General features: G+C 46.2%; 1 protein-coding gene across 3 annotated transcripts in view; it reads left to right on the top strand.

Annotated features, from left to right (window-relative positions):
• Positions 1-20,307, top strand: part of Rgs6 (regulator of G protein signaling 6) — a 515,794-nt gene that overhangs the window by 425,927 nt on the left and 69,560 nt on the right. For all 3 annotated transcript variants that reach the window (XM_059279351.1, XM_059279350.1, XM_059279349.1), the window contains exons 10-11: positions 1,917-2,015; positions 3,016-3,077. In XM_059279351.1, coding sequence (XP_059135334.1) covers positions 1,917-2,015; positions 3,016-3,077 — 161 coding nt within the window. The remainder of the gene's footprint in view (positions 1-1,916; positions 2,016-3,015; positions 3,078-20,307) is intronic.

The raw sequence follows: 20,307 nt of genomic DNA on the forward strand, positions 1-20,307 counted from the left end.
GGTATTCTTCACATACCGATCCTTCCGCTTGTCATTCTGCTTGCACTTTATCTTTTCGAAATCCTTTTATTCATAAATTCTGGAAATATTTGTTGGGGGGCTGGTGCGTTCTAAGCACCGTGCAAATTGTTGGGGTTAAGTTCCAGATCTTGGGATCCCAGAGTCTTGAAGGGGATGAAACCAGAACACAGGCCACGGGGCTATTGTGCTGTGTTGGGAAACATGGGAAAGTGTTTAGCTGGAGGTGCAGCTAAGACAGAGTGTGGCTCCCCAGAGGCTTTATATAAGCAGGGTCCCCTGAGACGGAGGGTAAGCAGCCACTGGCTCTGGGGAGGCTGCAGTGAAGAAAAGAAACCACTGGAATAAAACCCAGAAGAGCCTGCAGGCACAAAGGCCTGGGTTCTTAGAAGCAAATGGCAGAGTTTAAATAGAGCTAAATTGTCAAAACCCACACCGCCATCTTGCCCTACTTTGAATAACCCCAGAATTCCTTGTATTTCACTAGACTAAAACGGGTAGTGGCCACAGCATCCCCATGGAGACCATACTCAGACATCCTCCATCAATATGCTCACCCTCTCCAAGACCATGCATGCTATGGGAGAACATGGCTGTGCTCTTAACACTAATTTCAAAAGGTTAGAGTATATCCCCAAGTCACATAATGACCAAGGATGAACCCAGAGCACTTTGGATCAGAAGTGTTTCAGTGTTTGGAATACTCGAATATGCCTATCAAGCTTAGAGGGTAGGACCCAAGTCTGAGTACAAAACTCACTTGCTTCATAGCCATCTTATGTACATAGCCCAAAGGTAATGGTACATAATATTCCAGTGGTCCTGGGTTTTGATCAGAACCTATTCCATGAGATTAGGTGTAGCATTTTCCTCTTGTGGTATTTGGGATTTGAGAGGATTTCAGATATTTAGACAAGAATTAGTGTGTGTGTGTGTGTGTGTGTGTGTGTGTGTGTGTGTGTGTGTGAGAGAGAGAGAGAGAGAGAGAGAGAGAGAGAGAGAGAGAGAGAGAGAGAGAGACAGACAGACAGATAGACAGACAGACAGACAGAGACAGACACAGAGAGACTGAAACCCCAGGTACGTACTTCTTGAGTTTACTTATGTAATTTGTTTATTGGGTAAATAACAATACCCACTGTGCTGTATTTTAAACCTCTAGTTTTAACTGTCCTTACTTAGTCTTTAAGGACCCCTAATTCTAATATCCCAGAATTTTATGAAGCTCTGTGTAGTTATCTGAGCCTTTGTGATTGTATAGACACATGTCCTTCAGGGCTATTTCTTTCCCTGATTATAACACCATGAACAACTTGACAGTAGCCATAACTGTGGACTTGTACAGAAACTGAGGCCAGAAAATTCCTTAATTTAGAAGGAGCACTAGTCAGGAAGCCTGCTGGTCAGCAGATGCCACATCAGATGGATGTGGCATCTGCTGACCAGCAGGAGACCCATGGGGAATTTTTAATGTACCTTTTAGCTATGTTCTTGAGCTCAGTGTTGACCCCAAATCACCTGGGGTATTTGTTTAAAGTACAGACTCCCAAACCCACCCATGAGAATCCCAAGTCAGTCCATCTGGGGTGGGGTTCAGCCATGTACTTCTCTATGGAGGACCCCCAACTAATCTTTGAAGTTGGTTGGCCTCTGGGCTGTTAAGAGAAACAATGCTACACAAGGAGAGCATTTCCTTGAGGAATGAAGGATTTTTCCCAATGATGTAACCCAAAGAGGATGTGGTCCCTCAACAGGTCTACCATGGGAGAAATGCAAACAGAGGCCAGTCACGTGGCTGGATGCCACAGAGACAGTTGAAAGAATGAGATGATGGTTTAGCTCCTGGTCCGCCCCCAACACTGAGGGTGTGTGATTCAGATTTTTGCTTCCTCTTCTAGTCAGTGTATGGTGTGACTGAAGAGTCCCAGTCACAGAGTCCAGTGCACATACCAAGCCAGCCAATCAGGAAAACGACAAAGGATGACATTCGAAAACAGGTGAGTGGGCATGACACTCCTGGTGTGATCCACGGACAGCAGAACCCAGCTGTTGGATGACTTGATCCTGTGTGTGACACTTCACAAAAGCTCGAGAAACTCTCCACCAAGCTTCTCTAGCAGTTATTAAAAGGGGTGTGACTGAGCTCCCCCAGTGGCATACTGACTTTTTAGGTCAAGCTCTCCCAGTGCCTGCTTTGGGAACTAGAGAAGGAGCGGCGAATGTCCCATCCTGGAGAACTTAACATTGTAATGAACTTCCAGAGTGCACCAGTTCAGGGTCACTCCCTGTATATGTCTAAGACTCAAAGAGAAGGCATAAGAATAAAGAGAGCCCCATCCCAAAGTCATTGCAGCATCCTTCAGTTACATGTTATTTTCTGCCCTGATGAGGAAGTCAGGTTAACAGAGTGGCTGAAGGCATTGCTTCCTTCTGAAGCTTACTCTTTATTATGCCTTCCTGGTTTCTGACAGGGGTTGGGTAAAGGAGTAACTTGAAATGCCTTTCCTTGACAAGCTTATGGTTAGGTGGGAAGAAAGAAAGAGACAGATGCAAAATAACTATTCGATGTTTCTAGTCCAACACAACCAATACATGGGTACGATTTACACATGGAAACTAGGCAGAGGAACTGTTACCGGGGCTTAGTGCAAACAAAGATTTTTATAGTATACATATTGTCTGTTGCCAAGCTTTGGAGACTGCATGCTGTCTTTTGAGTGAATAATTTTGGGGTGGGGGGAGTAAAGATTAAATGATAGTTATGAACAGGTGAAAATTAGACACAAGCTAAATTGCATTCGAATCTTCAGTGTGGCAGGGATTTCCAAAAGGGCAAATTGGTTGTAGGAGTTCCAGCTATGGGAGGATGGGGGTGGGGGGGAGTGTTGTCTGAGGAGGTGATTAGACCTTGGTGTGACTGCAGGATTTGGGTTGGTGGGATGAAGGAAAGTCAAGTTCTGTTTTGGCCTCAGCACCCATGTTCTCTCTTTCCGCCAGATAACGTTTTTGAACGCACAGATTGACAGACATTGTTTGAAAATGTCCAAAGTGGCCGAAAGGTATGCTGCCCCCAATGGTATTGCCATGTGCTTATTTTATAAAGGGAATGTCACAGGGTCCTTCTTAACAAGTGTGTTCAGCTTCAAGAGTTGGGCTGTAGATACCCCTTAAATCTGATGTGTAAAAACCCAGTCCTGTGTGAGCGTAGCTAAGATAGCCTCCCTTAAGCAAGACATGCTCTCTTGCTTAAGCTTCCGCCATTGGACCTTGTCAATCAGGGAAGAATGCCTTTAAAATCTCCATCATGGGCCTTTGTCTTCAGTCCTTTGGTTCAAATGGAATCACACCCATTTCAGCTATTAAATGCCCAGATTCATTTTATAGGGGAAAGACGTTATGTGTGCCCTTTGAGGTACTGGCCACATAAACAGCAGAGGACTAGATCCCTGAGAAGCATTCCTCCTCCACATACCATCAACCACTGGACAGCACTGAGTCAACTGTACACAAAATAGCTGGCCCCTGCGGCCTGGCTTCTGCAGCAGATCCTGTGCTGTGCCTCCACACTGGTAGCTGGTTCTGCTCCGTTACCACGTGGGAGATTCGATTTTATCAACTAAATGATCTGTTTTTGAACACTTCAGTAAAGAGACCACCTGGGGATTCTGTATGGAATAAATCTAATCAGGCAGCCAGAACTTAACACTTGTTCATCCATAGGCTGCTGTTAAAGCACCGCCCAATTTCGGAAGGGATCCAGGGTGTAAGTCAGGCCTTAGTATGTATTGCATATTGGGTAAATTGAGTCCTTTAAGTTTAGATCATACAGGGTACTGGCTGTGTGACCTACCACTAAGGCTCTCTCTGCTGGCCCCTGGGTTAAGCTGCATCTTCTTTCTGAATAAATAATGACAGATGGGAACTTAGAAAACCCCAACCCCAAATCCAAAGAACACCAAGGACATTGTGGGTTTGGGCTTATGGCATCTTATATGTCTACTTGTATGTGTCTTGTATGTGTATCTATGTACTCTTACAGATTTGTTGTTATTCTGGTATTAGGATGTGAATCTCACAAACTATAGGCAAGCGATCTACTACTAACCTATATCTCAAGATCTCTGTTTACTTTTTTTTTTTTTGAGATGAGGATCTCATTAAGTTACCTGGGATGTCTTTGAACTCTCTCTATAGTTCAGGCAGGCCTTGAACTCAGAATCTTCCTGGCTCGGCCTCCTGAGGAACTGGGATCCCCCCCTCCCGCCCCAGGTCCAGTCTATTTGTATTCATAAAGATTTTTTTAAATTTTTAATTGTGAGTGTCTGTGTGTATGAGGAAATATGAATGTGTGTGCAGCTGTCTGCAGAAGCTAGAAGAAAACATTGGATTCCCTGGAGCTAGAAGTACAGGTGGTTGTTAGCTGCCCGGTGTGGGTGCTAGACAGCCAATTGGGGTTCTCTACACACACAGTAGTGTATGTTCTTAACAGCTGAGCCATCTCTCTATCCTGTTGGTGTTCTTAAAAATGGAGTTAGTTATTGACATTCTGGGCCAGACAAGTGTTTGTTGCATTTTTAATGTCCTGTGCAATCTAAGATAAAACAGTATTCGTAACTTCTGTCCACTAGAGGCCAGTAGTGCCACCTCACCATTGTGACAACCAACAGTGTCTCAGGGCATTGCCAAATGTGTAAGGGGACAGCAAAATCAAATCAACCCCATTGAGAAAGACGGTGTTCCTGTGCTCTCTAATGCATAAATGCCTCTGATGGTACCAGCAGCTGAAGCTCCCACAACATCAATAGCAATTACTCTGAAGTCCCAGGTCTGGCCAGCTGCAGGCTACAGACTCACTTCCCATCTCCACTGCCAAAATGAGGGACTTCTGGCCAGCTCACCGGGCTCTGAAAGTACTTATTCCTTCTCAGTGAGGTTACCTTTGCCCCCTCCCAAAGAGTGCCCAAGAGCAAAGCAGCTGAAGTGGTCTCAGCTTTCCTGTGCCATGGGCGGTGAGGAATGCCAAGGCACAGAAATGGCTGACTGGGCATGGTTCAGTGTCTGTATGCATGGAAATGTCTGGCTTGGAAGGGCTCAGAGGAGAGAGTGTTCTCAGAGCATCTTTCGTCGGATTCACATGCCCAAGGCCAGTGTCCTGAGGCCAGAACGGAGAGCTAAGCAACAGAAATCCCCAAACCCCCAGTCCTAGGTGTGGACTCAGTGGTTCCAGAGGAGAACCAAGCCAGCTGCACTTTGAGCTTCAAGTGGTCTAATCTAGTGTCTAGGGCTCTGGTGATGCCCTTGTAGCTGCACAGGCCTGAGAACTCCCTTTGTCTTATCTTTGGAGTGTGGGGAGAAGCCTGAACCAGTCATCTTGAGAGACCACTCAGGATGAGGTAGGTGATATGGAGAAAAGGAAGAGAGTCTGGCAGGTCCCTCTGTTTGTTTACTGGCTGTCTGGAAGGAGCCCCAGCTGGCACGTCTAATTACACTTGAGAGGCGCTCACCTGAGGGCTTATTCCAACCACAGCTCCCCAGATAGAAACTTCTAGGGGTCCAACCCCAACAGTGGCTGGATTTTATCCCAGGCAGCAATAACTGACAACTCTTCCATGCTACGGGAGGGCTTTCATGAAAGCCACAAGGAAACTCCCAGAGAGAGCAGAGGGAGAGCAGCCGGCTGCTTGCTGGAGATAAAGCCACCCAAGCCTGGCCTGTCAGCTGCCGCGCTCTACCGGGAGGGGCCAGAGAGGTAGCACTGGCAGCTGGCCAGAGGTGAAAACTGAGCTCTCTCAGGTGAGCCACACAGTCCCATTCTGGATCTGGTTTCCCTGAGCCTGCTCCAGGTGACAAGTGGTAATTAGAATCGTGCCCCCCTGGGGAAAGGTCCCTGCCATTTTTTTTCACTTAGTTGCCTAAGAACCCAAGAGGTGAGAAGCTGTTGCTGGTGGTATAGGTGACCCAGTTCCGAAAAAGCAAGAATTGGGGTGGGGCTAAAACCTGCAGCCAAGTGCAAAGGAGCATAGCAGTCAGGGGTGTCTGGAGCCTGCTGTAGAGGTTGGCATCCCCTGCCTTGGCCATTCCCTGTGTTCTCAGCGAAGCAAGATGCTCCATCTCTCTCTGCTCTCACTTCTTTGGAAGAGGAGATAGCGGTGGTGGTTAAACCAAGGGGGTTAATGAGTGAGCGCACACTCAAGGCCTGGCTCCAGTCCTTGGCACTCAGTTCCCTCCGCAGTGACTAGGAAGGACCTAGTCATTTTCCAGTGTGGTGATTTACAGTACTTTTGACAGGAGCAAAATTCAGGTGTAGGAGATGCAATGAACTGGATGCATGGTTCTCCAAGGAGGAGGGAGGCTGGCCTTGAAGATGACAGTGTTGTGTTAATACAATCTTCCCACACTCTCTCCCTCTGTGTGTGTGTCCTTTCTCTGACTCTCATTCAGACAGCCCCACAGGCTGCCCCAGGCTAGCGCTGACGCTCATAGCCTGTACAGTTCCGCCTTTCTACCTCGCATACGCTCTGTTCAGCTTCTTGTCTTCCGGGAGGGAGGGGTCATGGATGAGGGGACTGGCTCTTTAGATTTTCTCAGTTCGTTTCAGTTTCAAATAGTCTGCCTATGGTCCCCACCAGTGTCTGAATGTCCCTGACCTGTCGGCATCGGTGTCTCCCAGGCTGCTTCTTGCACTTCTTAAATGTGTAACCCTGTTCTCGATTTGGAAATAACAGTCCCCGTATATACAAATTAACTTTCCAGATAAATACCCATCAACACAGCAATTTTTATCTTAACTATTTAAAGTGATCATCTCCCTTGAATATGGCTCACAAACTTGCCTCCTAAAGGAAGAACACGGCCTTTCTTCGGCTCATTTTTCTGGATAATTCAAGTCAGTGTATTTGCATTTTGCTTTTAAAGTAGTCCTTTAGATTAAGTCTCTGATCTCAGGAGATGCCACACATGGCTTCCTACAAAATGGCCCTAAAGTACTGGGTTTTGAGTCTCTGGTTCAAATTTTTTACATGTTGAGTTTTTTTTTTTTGGGGGGGGGTGTTTTTTGTTTGTTTGTTGTTGTTTCGGGGTTTGGTTTTTTGGGTTGGTTTGGCTTGGTTTGGCTTTTTGAGACAAGGTTTCTCTGTGTGGCCCTGGCTGTCCTGGAATTTACTCCATAGACCAGGCTACCCTCAAACTCAGAGATCCACCGGCCTCTGCTCTGTCTCCCAAGTGCTGGGATTAAAGACGTGCACCACCACTGCCCAATGGTTTGCTTTCTTGTTCCCATCAATACGGTTGTTTTAGTAATATCCTCCTCTCCAAAGATGTATCATCTCTTCCCAAGCTGCAAGAGACAGGGCATATCAGTCAGCTGTGGCTGACAAACAACCTCCAAACTCAGAGGCTGAAAACTGCAGTCGCTTCCCTCTGCCCACAGGAAATATGATCTTCCCACGGCTGGTCAAATACTGCCAAATGCTGCATACACTATGCATTTTCTCCTATGCCTACTTACCTAGGAGACTAATAATAACTAACAATAGAATAAGACAATCATAGACAATCATAAACAATCATAACAACAAGGCAAATGCAACCTCTTTTGGAACTTTCACATACGCATGCAAAGGAAGTGCTTTGCAGCTTTTCTTTGGTGTGGATTTCCTGCATCACCACTCTGTGCAACTTGAGGCAGTATTCAGTAAAATAAGGGATAGCTGAACACCAGCACTGCAATTCCACAACAGTGAATCTGATAACACATGCCGCAATTAAGTGACTTATGGGAAGGCAGTATATATAGCATGGAAACACTGGGCAAAATTCATGTCTCAGGTGGAGATTTTATCACACTGATCAGGTCAGCATGTAATTTGAAAACTTATGAATTATTTGTTCCTGGAATTTTCTACTTAATATTTCCAGACTGTGGCTTATCATGGGTAACTGAAGTTGCTGGAAGCAAAACTATATACGAGGGTATTACTCAATGGGCATTTACTTTTTCTCACATGTCTGTTGCCAGCTGGTTGCATGGGCTAAGCCGCTTGTCCACTTGCTACTGCAGACAGGGTAGGTAGCTCTGCTGATCTGGGTTGTGTCTTGTGTATGTGGCTTCTGACTATGCAGAATGGCCTCGACAAGGACAGCTGTACTGCCTTTTACATGGACTCTCATCCTCAAACAGACTACTTTGATATCACTCACACAGAAGCAAGAATACAAGAAAAAAGCAGAAACAGAGTCACAAGCTTAAAGACTAGACTAAAAGGCTAGTGTACCACAGTCTGTTTTTAAAATCAATTTACTACCACCAGAAAGTCAAATCACAATGGCTTGATCCTAAGCCAGGGCAAAAAAGCTCTTTCCTATGAGCCATGTTTTTCTTAATGACAATGAATTTTGAGGCAAGAAGTGTGTTTTTTCACCTGGAGATGCTGAAGAGACCCTTGTGTTGGTCACCTGCCTATTACTGTAACAAAATACTAAAACGAATCAACTTAGAAGGAGGAAATTGTATTTGAGCTCATAGTTCAGAGCTTTCGATCCATGTTCATTTGGGCCATCAGTTTTGGGCCTGTGCCAAGATAGAATATCAAGTGGGAAGGACATAGTGAAGCAAAGCTGGTAGATGTGAATGGGGAGGGAGCAGGAGGATGGGAGGGGAGGGGTGAGGAGAGGAGAGGAGAAGAAGAGCAGAAGTTCCAATGTCTCCTTCGAGGGCACAATCCCAGCCACCTTGGTTCGTTCCACTAGGCTCTACCTCTCAAAGGTCCTACCACCCCCCACAGGCTGCTGACCAAGCCTTTCATGCACATAGCTTCGGAGAGCATTTACGATCCAAACTGTAATAGACTCTGTGGTCACTTCTCCAGAGAGATGAATTTGCCAAAGAAATGAGGTCTCCCTCCTCTTTACAAGAGTCCCAAGTGCATCTTCATGCTAATCCACACACACACACACCCCCCCCCAAGCCTTCCGGCACTAGCAACATCTTTGAGAACATAGAACTCTATACATCTCTGTTTCCAGTTGCCTGGCATCTCTGAGCTCTCCCCCCATAGACTTCCCTCCAAGCCTAGCAATGCTGTGGGACACCGCAGTATCCCGAGGTACTGCCTCTGGTCCCGACACAGCACCTGCACACAGATAGATCAAGTTGTTTCATTTTATATCTGCTGCTGCTCTACTCAGCTCACCCTCACTCCGTTACTGGAAGTCGCTGTGTGTCACAGCTGACTGCTAAATTGATTTTTTTTTTTTAAACATCATCTTGCTTGCCCATCTCTGCGATTGCTGCTGCTCCCTAAAATTGGATGCTGCTTCCTCCTCTGCCTCTGGCCCTCGGTGATCATGAAATGTAATTAATGAAATGCGATAAGACAGCAAGGAACGGGATACCCTAAGGCTCTATTAAAAACCTGCTAGGGTGAGAGAAGTCTGTGAACTTAATGTCTAATGATAAATTCAGGGGAGGGAGAAAAGAAGTCATTACAACTTTGCTTTCATGTGGTTTGAGAAACGGTGTGGTCCTTGTACCTCCTCTCTCCCAGCCCATCTTAATTGGTAGAAAATAAATAGTAAGAAGTCACCTTATAGCCAAGGTCACCCTCTCCAGACCGAGGTCTGGAATCTGTAGTCTGTGGAAGAAAAGGGGTCAGGAGATGTGGCCAGCATACACTCTCCTTTCTGAGGGACTAACGTCTTCTTCACTAAACCCGTTTCCCCCCTGAATACTTCATCTCTGGGTGGCCTGAAGTGAGGGGGTTCTTCCCAGTCTCTCTCCTACCTACCTTCTGCCACCTGGAAAAGATTACCTCCTTCCTCCCTGACTGCAAAGGGGTTCTGTACCCTGTCTCCTCTCCCATCAGATCCTTTCTGCCCCACTTTCCTTTTAAACATCACTGTTTAGAAACTGCACACACCCAAACAAAGGAGCAAGTGTGACCCCTCCATATCCCTTGTGCATGGGCTTTCTGGCTTTCCTGCTCTTTCGCAGGCTCTGACTATACAAATACTTTAACACATTTTAGTGTATTTCTGAAGTGGGGACAAAAGACACCCACACGGCACTTCAGGTTCCACACCTGGTTTTCTCTGCAGTAATGCCGTCCACAGCTGCGGGCCATACCTTTTTCCGTAGCAATTACCAATGTCAGTGCCTTTTCAATGTCTCTGCTTTATAAGCCAAAATCCACATGTGTGCACTGGGCTCTAGGAACCCCTTCCCGTGTATTGTTTCACTGTGATAGACAGAATCTGTTCTTTCTCCAGCTTATCTTATTAATTTTTGGGGTGTACTATCTCACATAATATATGAGGAAATTATGAGTCTTTTTGTTGAGGAAGAAAGGACGGAATCTAAAACTTGCCTCCAAGCCTTTCCAAGTGGGTAGACTAGGTATTTTCTGAAGTCCTTTTCATTATGTTCTTCCTCTCCAAATATATCAAGGTGGGCCGTAATTACAACCTGAGTCAGTATCTACTTCATTCTCTGGAACAGTGAGTACACTTAGGAAGTGATTTTTCAGAGCTCTCCATGGATGTAGCTCAGCTGGTAGAGAGCTTGCCTAGCATAGATGAAGCCCGGGGTTCAAGCCCCATAGACCAGGTATCACGGTGCACACCTGTAACCCTAGCACCCAAGAGATAGAGGAAGGAAGATCAAAGGTTTATGGTCATTCTCAGCTACACAGTGAGTCAGGATCAGCTTGTGATTCATGAGAGTCTTTCTCGACAAAGAAAAAAGGTAAAGGCGATGCCTTTACATCTGGCTCTGTGCCAGCACTGTCCTATGATGTGGTGGGGTCTGGTGACTTCAGTGGGCGGTGAATACTGCCCTAAAGAACACACTGACCACAGAGGGTCCACCCTGACAGCACCTACTTGTGAAGATGAGGCAGAAATACAGACAAATTAACCAGCCCCACACCCTCCCCCAAGAGCCAGTCCATGGCCTCTAGCAAGGGCAGGCAGCGTCTTCGCCAGAACTCAGTAGATTAACCTTTTCTGATGGTGGGAGAATTTGCCATTTGAAAATCAGAAAACAAGACACTCATGAGGAGTAAGGAGTAAGGGGCCGAGAATTTTTAAACTGCTGAGTGACAAGTGTCGTTCCTAACAGACTTCCCTTATTTACTTTCTATTTCCCAATTCCTCTGCTTCTGCCTTTGTGCCTGTCACAGCCGTGTACTTATGGACCAGCGCTGCTTGTGTGCAACTGCACCAGGCATCCTACAAAGCCCCTTTTATGCCTCTGGTTTTATTCCCCTCTTTGTTTTTGATGCCGGTCCCCAAGTCTTTCTGTGGTCATTGGTATTGACTTTGGACACAAATAGTACTACATCTTGACCGTGGTTATCTCCTTCATTGCCTGCCTGGAATGGGTCTTTGTCTTGGGTCTCCCGAGCCAAGTCCATTCATCTTGTGATCTGTATACCACCAGGAAGCACGTGTTCTGGGGCACTGAGTGCCTCTCCCATCAAAGCTGAAAACGGCGGCCTTGTTGAACTTGATCTTCAGATGCCCATCTCCTTCATCCCCATCCCAAGGATATTTGTTAGGTGTCAAAGCAAATCAATTACAATTTCTACTTGGGTTCAGCAAAAAGGAGAATATATTAAATCCCAGAATACAAAGAGGTGTTTCAGAGTTAGGCATGGGGCTGGCAGCCATGCTACATAAGCTCAGGAAGGGCCAGGACCTTGAGTGTCTCTCAGAGTCCTCAGGCAGTATTGGCCCTGTTCCCTTTCTGTGTGTGAAGCCTTGGGATCTCTTATGATCGACATGTGCTAGAATGTGATAAGCTCCATTCCCTGCAGCTTCAGAGAAAACACATCAGCCCCACCCAGGGCAGGTAGCTGGCCCTGAATAAATCAACAGTGGCCAGGAGCAAGGCTTCCAAGCAGAACCATGGCAATGCTTGGTATCCCTGTGTACATGTCAGGATGCACTCCTCAGCTGAATAGATCCCAGCAAGTTGCCAGAGACACCATTTGTTGTCTGCTCTCGCCCATTTTGGAGACCATCTCACTGCCTAGGTTCCCTATCGTCATCTCGTAGGTTTCCAAGAGACCGGGTCCAAGGTTCAACACAGCTCAATTTTTAATTCACTGTCTTCCTAGCCAATGTCTCTGCCTCACTTTGTACCTCCTTTTACAACTTGGAAATGGCATTGGATCATCAGGAAGCAAGTCCCGAGCCTTCAGTCTCTGCATTAAGCTTAGATTTTATCCCATGTAGATAGATGGTCAATGCTTTATTTTCTTCCTGCATCCTCGTCTTGGAAACTCTAGCTCCCAAGAATAAGGCCCCTCCAGCACAGATGGGAGACAAGAGAGAAAGAAGGGCAGCCACAGGCATAGAGCTCAGGTCTTGTGGCAGTCTGATGAGGTGGAGAAGCAGAAGAGGAGAGAGGCTAATGACCTTCCCTGTCTGCCTGAGACACAGGATTCTCTCACCTTGTCTTAGCAATGAGCCCTTTCTCACTGTCTCTGGCATCAGCACCTACAGAAAACAAGAGAGCAACTGAAGCAATAGACGGTGAAAATCACAGAAATCACCGATACGAGTGTCCGTGAAAATGCACATTACTCCGGAGAGCACCACGCTAAGCAAAATAAGTCAGACTCCGAAAGACAAGCATCACGTTTTCTCTCATTTGTGGATCCTAAATTTTACATAAATATAAAAAAATGTGTGTGTGTAGTATATATTACATACTATACAGTATAGTCTGAGGAGTTAATAGGAGTAAGAACAGAGAAGGGAGAGGTGAGTATATTCAAAATACAAAATGCTTGTATGAAGATTTCCCTCTGAAACCTATCACAATGTACAATGAATCTGTCCTAGTTAGGGTTTCTGTTGCTGTGATGAGACACCATGACTTGGGGGGAAAGGGTTTGTTTTGCTTACACTTCCACATTATAGTACATCATCAAAGGAAGTGGAGGTAGGAACTCCAGCAAGGCAGGGACCTAGAGGCAGGAGCTGATGCAGAGGCCATGGAGTGGTGCTGCTTATTTACTGCCTTGTTCCTCATGGCTTGCTCAGCCTGCTTTCTTATAGCACCCTGGACCACCAGCCCAGGGGTGGTACCACCCACAATGAGCTGGGCCCTCCTGCTTTAATCACTAATTAAGAAAATGTCCTACAAGCTTGCCTACAGCCCCATCTTACAGAGGAATTATTTTCAATTGAGGTTCCCTCTTACCAGATGACTCCAGCTTGAGTCAAGTTGGCATAAATTAACCAGCACAAAATCCATGCCAGAGGGGGGTGGGGAGGGAGAGGGGGCATGTTTCTGACTCAGTCTTTCCCATGTAGTGGGGTGGCAGGCAAGACAAGGGGGAGCATTGATTCTTGAACACCGGGTTTGTTGGCATGGACTGTGACAATGGCAATAAAGTATGGCATGTGGCCACCATTCCCAAGGCCTGAATGCCAACATCCACATCTTTCTGTAGGTGACTGTGCCTTCTGCAGCAGTTCCTCTAAAGTGACAACTGTGGTAGGCAGACTAATGGTCTCTCAGAGATGAGCGCATCCTAATGCCTGAAGTTAAGTTATGCTGTATGGCAAAGAAAGCTAAGAATGCAGCTGCTGTTAAGGCCGCCACTAAGTACACTTTAAAATACATACGTTATCCTCATCATGTGGGTGGGCCAGATGTCATCATAAGTGTGCTTAAAAGACAGACAAAACAGCCAGAAGAGTCAGTGTCCATGAGATGAGACATAGAAAGAGTCACTCAAAAGATTCGCTCAGCCATTGATGACTTTGGAGATGGAAAGGACCAGAAGCCAAGGCAAGTGGGAAGTCCCTAGAAGCTGGATCAGGTAAGAAGATGGCTTCTTCCCTAGCATTTCCCCCACATCAAATTGGCTACCCAACTAACACCAATTCCAACTTAGTGAGACCCATTCCTGACTCTGGCCCTCAAAACTAGGCTAATAAATGGATGTTATTTTATGCTACTGAGTTTGGGGTAATTTATTGCAGTATTATTAAGAACAAATACACAACTCTAATGTCTCCTTCCCTCTAAGATTCTCTACACCCTCACCATCTTTAACATCCCCACATCGCTAAGCATCTTTTCCTCTGGTAGACATACATGGCTGCTTCTGACAATTCAATAGATCCCATGAAACATAACGCTGGATCTCATATTATTTCCTGATCCCTTATGACAGCTCTAGTCAACTTCACTTACATAAAATTAAAAAAAAAATGCATTTCCTTTGTCAGTAGAATAAATTTCCCTCATGACCATTTCCAACCATCACTGTCACTGTGGCATTAAACTTTAGTCTTTGTCTTGATTCAGATTCAGATTGCTAGGGTTTTCAGTGGAGAAGTCCCTACACTTCTCCCATGTGTTCCTCTGCAGTCTACCCTGTTGCCTGTCTGGACCCTCTCTGGGGAACGGTTCCATTCACGCCTACTGTTACAAAACCCTGCCTTATGCGCTCAGCCCCATTGTCTTGGACCAGCATCAACATTCAGTCTCTCCAGCCCTTCTCCGCCCACTTCTCTGAAGATACACCCATTCCCAATCTTCTCTAAAATATCTCTAAGAACCTATGTGATTCTGGCTTAGGTCCTCAAAGTCCTTAGTTACTGCCTGGCCCTCTGAGATTCTACTGCTGAAGGCTGTGTCTAGACAACTGTCTAAGTTGATGGTTGTGTGCCGTCAGACAGGCAGCCTCACCCTGTAGGTCATTCTGGATGCCCAAGGGTTCCCTGAGTTCTCCTCCCAGCCTTTCCTGGGACTTTCTCCCTCTCTTGATGTTTCCTCTATTCTCATTTAGGGCTCCACCTGGAGACTTAGCTCCGGGCCGTGACCTATGAAGTTGGATGCCTCCTTTCAAGTTGGAAAAGCCCAGCCCAACTCTCAGAAACCTGAGAAGGGTAGAGGAGAGAGGAACAGGAAACTTTCTTCCTCCAATCCCACATTCTACTTCAGGAAAGTCTACTTCTAGCTTTTAAAAAAAAATCCCCCAATTGTAATTTAGCTAGATAAGGAGGTCTCACTTTTGTCTTGGGCTGTCAAGCAGATGTCTTTTCTTTGAGATACAAAGCCAATTGAGACAGACATCCTATCATTAGCCAGGACAGATATCCTGGAAGGACAGAGAGGTCATAGGTGAAGGAAAGGAGCCCCGTGAACTGTTTGCATCATCTCATATTTTGGGATACCACCATGGATACTCAAGTATCTCATAGTCAGAGAAGCTCCCAGTATCTCCTCATGCCTGTGATACTTAGGAACACTAACATCCTGCCAGCCAACTCCCAAATAATGAGAGAGACTTCTTATTAATTATGAAAGCTCGGCCTTAGCTTAGGCTTGTTTCTAACTAGCTCTTATAACTTAAATTAACCCATTTCTATTCATCTTTGTGCTGCCACATAAATCATGGCTTTTACCTCTCCTCCTGCATGTCCTGCTTCCTCTGTGTCTGGCTCTCAACTCCTGCCCATCTCGATCCTCTCTTCCTCTTCTTTTCTCTCTGCCTGAAGTCCCACCTATCCCTCCTGTCTAGCTTTTTATTACACCAATCACAGCAACGCATCTGCACACAGTGTACAAATATTCCGCAGCAGCCCACCTTAACAGGACCTGTCATCCTAACCCCTTGAACAGAATTTAGGGGTTTTGCTGATGGCTTGTCTGTGCTAATCTGAAGCCATCCAATGGCCCAGTATTGTCCCCTACAACTCCACTACTGTTCACACGTCTCTTGCTAGGGGATTGAATAGTTCCACCCCATCTCCCCAAAGAGATATGTCCAGGTCTTGACCTATAGAACCTTTAAGTGTGGTCTTCTGTGGGGAAAGCATCACTGCAGATGTGATGAAGTGGTCCTGGTGGGTTGCCCGTGCTCTGGAGGATGGCCCTGCACCCATCCACATACCGGCAGCCCTAAGTGGACTCAGTGGATTATGAAGAAAGAGCACATGACCTTAGGAGTGTGAAAGGAGATGGGAAATGGAAGGCGCGGAAAGCGAAGGAATGGGGGTGTTTTTGAGCGTTGTATCCAAGTGTGAAATTTTCAAATCATAATTTCTTTTTTGAGATCTTGAGATGAATTGTCCAGAAGAACCTTAAGCCCAAAGATAAATATTAGTATAAGGAAAAGAAGGAAAGGGGAGAGTGGGGAAGGGAGAGAGGAGAGGTGAGGAGGGGAAGGGAGAGGAGGGGAGGGGAGAAGAGGGAAGAGGAGGGGAGGAGAGGCGAGTGGAGGAGAGGAGAAGGGAGGAGAAGAGAGGGCAGGAGAGGAGAGGAAAGAGGAGGGGAGGGGAGAGGAGGGGAGAATGAGAACTTTAAAACAAGGAGGAAGTGATAGGATGACATGAGAAGAGAGGTCACATTGCAGACACAGGAGGAGGCTACTAGAGACAGAGACCGGAGTACTGCAGCCACAAGCGAGGACTGGACTGCCTGAAGCCACTAGAAGGTTCCATAAGCAAGAATGATTCCCCTCAGGACCCTTGGAAGGGAATGCAGTCCTGCAGAACCCCTGATTCCAGACTTTTAGCCTCCAGAGCTGAGTCCACACTGAAGCCACTAAGTCTGTGGTAATTTGTGACATCAATCTCATTTCTTTCAGGATGGATAAATTAGCCCAAGTGACCAAGGAGTGGCTCCCAGTTGCGGGCACTCATTCATTCTGCTTCTGCCTTCAGGGGTCCTTCCTGAGCACACTTTCCCTGTCCATTATTCTTGCCACATGGTAAATCTCTTTCAGATGAATCCTGGCCTGTCAGGATGCAAACCTCAAAGGAGGCTCACCGGACAGGCGATGGTGCACCCCCACTGTGCATGGTGTCTCCCGTTGTGTATTCTGTGTCTGCAGAAGATGCTCAAGAGCCTTTGGAAATATTTTCCTGCTTTTTTTTTTATCACAGTGGTCTCGAGTAGTCAACAAGGTCATTATATACCATACCATAGTGAGGACTTGATAAAGATCAGATAAATGATCCACCCAAGAACTAAAACACAGGCCTTCCAATGTAGAGCATTGATGGACAAGGAGGCTCTTAGGTGTCAGGAAATCGACAGCCATCTTTAAAACCAGAATTAGCAGTTTCGTTCGTTATGGTGTGTGTGCATGTGCACGTGTGTGCATGCGTGTATGTGTGGTGCATACATGGGTACATGTCCATCTGTGTGCAGGTTCATGTGCGTGGGTCCTTTCCTATTGATGTGATCAAACACCCTGGCAAAGGTGACTTTAAGAGGGAAATGGTTTACTCAGCCTACAATTGCAGGTTATAGTCCATCATCCCCGTCATTACCAGCAATTCAAGCAAACTTGAAGCAGCTGGCTGGTCACATCCACAGTCAAGAGCAGAGAAGATGAATGCACTCATACCTACTACTCCATTCGCTCTTATATGGTTCAGGACCCAAACCCAGAGAATGGGGCTGCCCACAACAGATGGGTTTTCCTGCCTCAATTAATGTAATCAAGACAGTTCCCCACAGGCCAGTCTGATCTAGACAACTGCTCATTGAGATTCTCTTCCCAGCGATTCTAGGTTGTGTGTGTGTGTGTGTGTGTGTATGTGTGTGTGTGTGTATGTGTGCGTGTGTGTGTATGTGTGCATGTGTGTGTGTGTGTGTGTGTGTGTGTGTGTGTGTGTGTACATGAAGGCCAAAGGTTAATGTCATCCTCCACCCTACGTGTTGAGACAAGGTTACTCACTGGACCTAGAGCTCACCAAGACTGGCTGGCCAGTCAACTCCAGGTATCATCCTGTCTCCATCTCAGCACTGGGATTACAGGCAGGAGCCATCGCGCCCGTCTTTGTATGTGGGTGCCAGGGGATCTAAACTCAGGTCCTCATGTTCGCACAGAAAGCACATTACCCGCTGACCCCCCATTCATCTCCCCAGCCCCTCCTTCATGATGGCTTAATGAATAAAACACGGTAAATCCTGTCCTCTTCAGAAAACTGATCCGATTTTTAAAACTTCCATGTGCATACAAGTCACCTGGGAACCTTATTAAATGAAGACTCTGACTCAGTAGAACCCAGGGTCTAAGAATCTGCATTCACGACAACTTGAAGAGGATACCTGTGTTGCTGCTGATGGACCACACTTCATGTAGCAATGGCACCTCAGTGTAATGTCTTTATATTTTCAGCATTAATATGGTTAAGTTAGTTAACCTTATTTCCCCTTTGCAGTTTAGTGGTGGAGACAGTGGCTGTGGGTTTGCTGTGGTAGAGGAAACTGGTGGCCCACAGCTAGCCATATTTATGGGGGGGGGGATTATTGTGGATTAGTAATTATAAAAATGTTCATATCTTTGGGCCAAATTATTCTAGTTGCGGATACGATTTACAAATAGATAGGGCAGAGGATGTGTGTACGTCAGCATTCTGTTGCTGTGACAAAATGCTTGAGGAAATCAAGTTAAGAGGATTAAAGGTTTAGTTCACAGCCTCAGAAGTTCCCATCCATTGCTTCTGTTGTTTTGAGCCTATGGTAAGCGAGCTGAGCATGGCAGAGCCAAACTGCTTGCCTCACAGTGGCCAGGAGTAAGCTAGGGAGTAAGGAGAGAAGACCCCAGATAAAAGACACCCTTTGGGGGCATGATCCCAATGACCTACTTCTTTCAGTTGACCTCCACCTCCTAAACTTCTACCCCACACTGTGGCCTCTGAGGCTATGAATCCATAGGAAGACAATGCACTCATGAGGTCAGAGCCTTTCTGAGTCATTCACCTCGCAGGGCTCTGCTTCTAAACACTTCACACAGGGAACCAGGCCATCAGCACATGAATTTTTAGGAGACATTTAAGATCCACAACCCAGCAAGATTTTAAAAAAAGAAGAAGAAAAAGGAAAAAAACCCTATATGAGAGCAATGAACTATACCACATTAAAAGTATATTAAAAATCTGTGTCTAATATAAAGGAGATGATTAAATAAATTATAATAAGCTTTAAGTAAAGTATATATGTGTAATATATTGTATATATATTGCATGTTATATGTTATATATAATAAACTATTCTTTTTCTTCACTTCCCCCCCCCAAACATGTCACTAAATGAATCAAAACAATATGAACTTTTCACTAATGAGATGGCAGAAGGTTTTCTTGCTCTACTTGGATAGAGATCACATGTAGTCAAGGAGAAGGAGGATTAGTCACTTTTCCTGTTGCTATGATTAATGACAACCAAAGGAAGGAAAGGCTTATCTTGGCTCACAGTTTGAGAGTCCAGCCCATCATGGCAGGGCATTCTGGTGGCAGGAGCTTGGGACACCTGGTCACATTGCATCTGTAGTCAGGAAGCAGAGGATGGTTGCTGATACTCAGCCACTTCTGCTTTTTATGAGTCCAGAATCCCAGCCTAGAGAATGGTGCTGCCCACTTCAATTAATCTAATTCAAACAACCGAGACATAACTCGAGACCAAACATAATCTAAATAACACCTAGAGACTTGTCTCCTATATGAGTTCGGATCCTATCAAGCGGATGATAATAACTTTTAGACACCTTTCAAATAAATGCTGGTCTTGGGCAGCTTTTGTTTCCCTCGGTGTTTGGCAGCAGGAAGTAGTGATGAGTGGTGTACTCCAGCGTCAGGGTCTTTGTTCAGTTCTTAGGTATGGAGCCTTAGCACTGGGAGTGTTCTAACCCCTATGCAAGCTTCAGGCACTGGGACCCTTGGCTCTTGACAGCATCCAGTGTCACAGCATTCAGCTCGGGGCTGAGACCCATGGCCCTGAAGACTGGACGGTTGTCTGGAACTCTGATGGTGAACAGGGCCTGCAGGTTCTCTTCCTGGATCCTTGCAGCCTTTTAGCCTTTAGGTACTCTCTGCTCTCTCTCGTCTTCCTGCTTCCCTTCTTCCTCCCGGCTGTGTTCAGATCGCAGATGGCCGACAGCAGATCTCCGATCTCGGCTACTAGCATCCTGCTGAGATGACTCAGGATGCATGCCTCCTCTGGCACATCTTTTGAGAGTCAGGCTGGGATTACCTGCCACTCAGCAAGCCAGTGTCTGGTACTGTTCAGATCATTGAGACAAGGACATCCAGCCAGGCAGGTGGATGACTAGATGGACTGCTAGGCGGTAAAGATCACTACTGCTGGCCATGTCTGGGCCTGTGGCCACTTCCTCCTCAGCCGTAGAACAACCATGCCAAGGCCACTGCCCCCTTTTCATCTGTGTAGCAGCTGCTGCCGTCACCAGCACTCTCCGATGTCTCTTTGTTGGTGCGACCAGCTGAGTCCGCACTACTGAAAGTAAGCAAGAAAATATC

This window comes from Peromyscus eremicus, chromosome 14 (genome assembly GCF_949786415.1).
Source record: "Peromyscus eremicus chromosome 14, PerEre_H2_v1, whole genome shotgun sequence".
In the NCBI taxonomy this organism is placed as follows: Eukaryota; Metazoa; Chordata; class Mammalia; order Rodentia; family Cricetidae; genus Peromyscus; species Peromyscus eremicus.